The 5830-nt window shown below is 50.3% G+C and overlaps 1 protein-coding gene across 1 annotated transcript in view; it reads left to right on the plus strand.

Annotated features, from left to right (window-relative positions):
• Positions 1-3947, plus strand: part of LOC140718662 (uncharacterized) — a 42478-nt gene extending 38531 nt beyond the window's left edge. The window contains exon 6 of the mRNA XM_073032694.1: positions 684-3947. Within this exon, the coding sequence (XP_072888795.1) occupies positions 684-923 (240 nt within the window). The 3' untranslated portion in view covers positions 924-3947. The remainder of the gene's footprint in view (positions 1-683) is intronic.
• Positions 3948-5830: the final 1883 nt, after the last annotated feature.

A 5830-nucleotide genomic window follows, 5' to 3' on the forward strand; every position in this document is an offset into this window, starting at 1 on the left:
CCCACGCTCAGCCTCTTCAGTAATGAGGGGCAGGATATCTTGGACTGCTGGCCAGAAAGGACTGGGGTGAGTTGGGGTGGTGATAGGCTTGGATAGGTGGAGCCAGAGGTACAAGCTGTGCTGGGACTCATGGGAGACGGAGTGGGGTTAGGGGACGACCCAACCCTAGACCACTCAGTAACCAGGGGCAGGAAGCTTGGAGGTACCACGTCTGACTGGAGACGGGAGGGGGTGGGGAATAGAGACAAACTAGAATCTTTCAGTGACCAGGAGCAATGTTCAGAGGTCCTACCTGTCCCAGGACTAACAGGAGAGGGAATGGGGTGGTGTAGACCTAATTCGAAACCTTTCGTTATCCAGAAGCTGAGGTTTGGAGGTATGAGCTATCTCATAATTGACAGGAGGTTGGAGGGGTGTAGGCTAGGAGCAGAGGGTTATGGACTAACTATCTTGGGACAGGCAGGGGAGGTAGATAGACACAACACTCGATCCCTCAGTGACTGGGGGCAATGTCCAGAGGCATGAAATGCCCCAAGGCCTATCGCATATGGAGGTACGGGTCGGGGTTGCGCATGGCAACGGGATCCCAGATGCCAGGATTGCGGTTGCTGCTGTTCGGATCGCGAGCCAAGATACAGGCCCAACCACAGTAACACCCTGCCTGTCTCCCCCACCCCCCACAGTCGGCTAGAGCCCGGATCGAGGACCAGCGAAGCAGGCCACCGGACCGCAGCCCGCGCGAGTTCTTCGACCTGCTGCAGCGGCTTCAGGAGCGGCGGATGGACGAGCAGCGGGCAGCTCTGCCCCCCAGCCTGGGCCCCGGTGCCAAGCGGGGGCTCAGCCTCTCGCCCGGGGACCGCCGGCCCTCTGTTTTCACCCCCCTGCTGAGGGGGGTGTCCCAGAAGAGGGCCAACTCCAGCTAGGCCCCAGTGTGCAGGGTGGGGTGGGCAGGCCTAGGCCCTCACCCAGGATCCTCAACCCACTCTCACACCCAGGCGTGCTGTGGTGAGCTGGTATTCAGGGAGGTAGAAGTAAGATGGGGGGGGTAACAAAAATTCTGTGGGAGTGTGAAGTAGACAGGAGTCAGGTGAGGCCAAGCTATTGGCTTCAATCTCTGAACACTGGCCCAACATAATGAAGTGGTTTCTCCCCAAACCCCACCCCATCCTTATTTTAAGCCTGGGTTATCAGTGTCCCAGATATCCCCCAACATCTCCCTTCCCTGCTTTATGCAATGGTCCCCTATCTCCCTCACCACTGATTTCTCACTGTCGTGGAGAGCATCACCCCCCCCCCAAGTTCTCACTATCCTATTTAACCCCTCACCCCACCCCCCACCACTGATTTCCTGCCATCATGAACAGCAGTCCCCACCCCCTCACCATCCCACACCCCAGCTACCGGCTCTTCCCTCTCGCCTCCATCCAAAGGCATCACAGGGAAACACTCCGGGACGTTGCAGGGTACCTTTGCACATGCGAGTTTGCATCAGCTCCCTCCTTGCCCGTCCTTTCCTATTCCTCACCGCCCACACACACGCGCACACACGTGGGGACAGGCGGGAAGGCAAGGGGCCGCAGGTCCCCCCCACCTCCCCTGTCCTCCCCTTATTGCTGCATTCCCTCATTCGAGGCTGATAGCAGCCTGCCTCTCTCCCATGGCCTCATCTCCTCTTGAGGACTTGAGACTGGGTTTGAAAATGGCACCGGCAAAGTCAGCAACTATGGGCCAATGCTAACTGCCCCCAAAGAGGGCAGTCATCCTGGCAAAGGTGCCTGTCCTGGCTCCAGTCACCTGGATCTGTCCTGACTGGATGGGAGCTGTTCTGGCATGGAATAGATGGGCTGAACGGCATTTCTACTTTCCTGCCATGTGAGATGGAAAAGTAGGTATGCGTTGAAGTGTTCCCCTCTGCCAACTAGTCCTGTCTTTTCTGGAGTGGGCCCATTCAGGAGGTGCTGTCGAGGGAGCCCACAGAGATGGGCCGAGCTGGTGTGCTGCACAGCCACTGTGTGCCAGAGGTGGTGGGGAGGGAGGGCTCACTGTCAACTCTAGTGTATCCTGTTTGCCTCTAAGTTTTCTATTGCATTGAAAGCGTACTGTAAATCTTGTAGAAGTGGGTACAAGTGACAGGGTCTGATCCCTACGATGTGGCGTTTGGCTTCTTGCAGACATTCTTTTTCAAAAGTAAAGGTTATTCATGGAAATACACAGGAGAAGTGCAGAGGACAACCAGTGCATTAAATATGTCGCTCAGTACACCATTCAGAAATGAAAAACCCACTGCCTATCACTTGCCAACCTCAGTCAATCTCTGCACTCCTGCTATGCTGCACCTTCTGGCCTGGATCTTACACTGCGCACCCTCCCACTGCTCTTTCATCCCAGATGGAGGGTGTTGGCCCTGACCTTGACTGTCCACCTCCCTTGCAGATGTTGCCTGACCCGTTCCTTCCCCATTGTTCAGCAAGACCACAGCTGCCCTTGTACCTCAGAGCTTCCTTTTCTGCCCTGACCTCGTGTCCATCCATTCCATTAATATCTATGCTTATCTGCCTGGAGCGTGGCAAAATGTTTAAGGTGTTGAACTGGCGATCTGAAGGTCGTGAGTTCGAGCCCCAGCCGAGGCTGCGTGTTGTGTCCTTGAGCAAGGCACTGAACCACACACTGCTCCAGTCCACCCAGCTGTAAATGGGTACGGCAAAATGCTGGGGGTTAACCTCGCGATAGACTGGCGTCCTATCCGGAGGGGGGTGGGGGGGTTGATGTCTCGTAGTCTCACTTCACGCCACGGAAACCAGCATAAGCACAGGCCTGATGAGCCTATAAGGCTCGGGACAGACTTTAACTTCATCTGTCTGGAGTTAAAAGAGTGAACAATCCTAGCCAGGCAGAGCATTCCAGTGATGCACCAAACTCTGGGAGAAGAAATTTACACTCAACTCCAAAGATTCAGATTCAGGACATTCAGGATCCAAGATTGTTTAATGTCATTTCCAGTACACAAGAGTAAAGGAGAACAAATAATTAATACTCCATATCTGATACAGCACAAAAAACACAATCAGATAAAGAATACAATAATGATTAAAAAAACACAATAAATAAATAAAATAGCTTATATATATATATAGATTGATTTTATGTCCATAAAGTGACGCTAGGCACAGGAGTGTTTGTACATTTGGTGACTGACAGGAAATGATAAAGTAGTGGATGGTTGATTAGCGGGTGGATGTGTTGATCAGCCTCACTGCTTGGGGAAAGTAACGGTTTTTGAGTCTGGTGGTCCTGGCGTGGTTGTTATGTAGCCTTCTGTCTGATGGGAGTGCGTCAAACAGTCCATGAACAGGGTGGGTGGGATCCTTCATGATGTTAATGGCCATTTACTGGTTCCTTTCTGTATATATGTCCTTTTTGACGGGTAGGCTGGAGCCAGTTTAAACTACCAGGTGTAGAGTCTTCCTGTCCACCACAGTGCATTTTCCATAGCATGAAATGATGCAGCTTGTTAGGATGTGCTCCGTATGCACCTGTGGAGTGATGGGAGTCTGGATGTGCGTAGGCCGGCTCTCTTCATCCTCCTCAGAAAGTAGAGGTGTTGCTGAGCTTTCCTGACTGTGTAGGATGTGCTCTGGGATGAAGAGAGGCTCTGCGACCTATTTTTTTTTAACCTACTGTTGTTTTGTTGTTGGTTGTGTTCTGTGTTGGTTCTGCTGAGCATTGTGAGCATATGCGATGTCGATACCTGAATGTTCAAAGTCAAAGTTCAAAGTAAAATTTATTATCAGAGTCCATACATGTCACTATGTACAACCCTGAGATTCTTTTTCTGCGGGCATACTTAGCAAATCTATAGAACAGTAACTGTGGTTAATGAACAACAAACTGTGGAAATGCAGATATAAATAAATATCAATAAATAACAAGATGAAAGAGTCCTTAAATGAGTGCAGTTATCCCCTTTTGTTCAAGAGCCTGTTGGTTGAGGGGTAGTAACTGTTCTTTAACCCGGTGGTGTGGGGGCAGCAGCGAGAAAAGAGCATGGCCTGGGTGGTGAGGATCTTTGATGATGGATGCTGCATTTCTACGGCAACGTTTCATGTAGATGTACTCAATGACTGGGAGGGCTCTACCGTGATGCACTGGGCCGAATCCACTACCTTTTGTAGGATATGCCACTCAAAGCACTGGCGTTCCCATACCAGGCCATAACGCAACTGGGCAGCACAATGTCCACCACACTTCCAAAGAAGTTTGTCAAGGTTTTTTGGTGACATGCCAAATCTCTGCAGACTCCTGAGGAAGTAGAGACGCTGTCGAGCTTTCTTCCCAAATATATTTCTATGATAGAAAACATAGAAAATAGGTGCAGGAGTAGGCCATTCGGCCCTTCGAGCCTGCACCGCCATTCAGTATGATCATGGCTGATCATCCAACTCAGAACCCTGTACCTGCCTTCTCTCCATACTCCCTGATCCCTTTAGCCACAAGGGGATATCTAATTTCTTCTTAAATATAGCCAATGAACCGGCCTCAACTGTTTCCTGTGGCAGAGAATTCCACAGATTCACTACTGTCTGTGTGAAGAAGTTTTTCCTCATCTCGGTCCTAAAAGGCTTCCCCTTTATCCTTAAACTGTGACCCCTTGTTCTGGACTTCCCCAACATGATTGGTCCAGAAGAGTTCCTCTGAGATAGTCCTTGGGTGTGTTGGCCGTTTACACAAATTACACATTTCGCTATATGCTCCAATGTACACATGATAACTAAACTTAAGTCTTGACAGTAAATTTCACTGAAATCTCCCCTCATTCTCCTAAACTTTGGAAAGCATGTCCATTTGATCTCTCCTCATGCAGGAAACTTCGGGAGATACAGGGTTGGTAGGAGGTGGCTGGAATACAGGCTCCAATCGGATCACACCGGGACCATTGAATGTGGTGAAGAAGGCATTTGGCACATTGGCCTTCATCAGTATAGGAGTTGGGATGTTACTTTACAATAATACAAGACAATTTTGAAGCTGCACCTAGAGTATTGTGAACAGTTTTGTTCGCTCTTTTATAGGAAAGACATCACTTACCAGGAAAAAGCATAAAGCAAATCTGTGAGAATGTTACCAACACTGAGTTATAGGGAGATGTTGGGCAGATTATCCCCTGGAGCATAGCGGATCTTATACAGGTGTACAGAATCATGAAAGGGGTAAGATTGGATGAAATAACACAATTCTTTTCCTGGGGAAAGAGAAACAAGCAGCTGTGTAGGTTTAAGGTGAGAGGGGAAAGCATTATTAGGAACCAGAGGGGCAACATTTTCCACACATTCCAAGTAAGCAGATGTCAGAGCAAGTGGTCAAGGAACAATAAATACATTAAAAACAAATGCTAACAGGTACATCGATAGACAGCACACACCACGGGCCTACAGAGCAGGGGTTTCCAAACTGGGGTCCGCTGGCCCCTCAGTTAATAGTAGGTGTCCATGGCATAACAGAGACTGGGAAACCCCGCTGTAGAGGGACTCAGCAGGTCAGGCAGCATCTATGGACAATTGATGCTTGGGGCCGAAACCCTTCAATGGGGCATAGCTAATAAAGATTTAGAGGAATATGGGCTAAACCAGAGGAAATGGGACCAGCTTAGATGGGCGCCGATGAATATCGGTGGGAGAGGTGGTGGTGTGCGCCTTTAAGGGGCGTGGCTCCTCCCCACCGGGCGAGTCATTGGGCACAGGTTGCCTGCATCCTCTGCCACTGCGCGCCTTTAAGGAGGAGGCGGGGCCACGAGGGATTCGGCCGAGCCGCCTGCACCGCCCCTTTAAGCAGC

Source organism: Hemitrygon akajei, chromosome 2 (genome assembly GCF_048418815.1).
Source record: "Hemitrygon akajei chromosome 2, sHemAka1.3, whole genome shotgun sequence".
NCBI lineage: Eukaryota > Metazoa > Chordata > Chondrichthyes > Myliobatiformes > Dasyatidae > Hemitrygon > Hemitrygon akajei.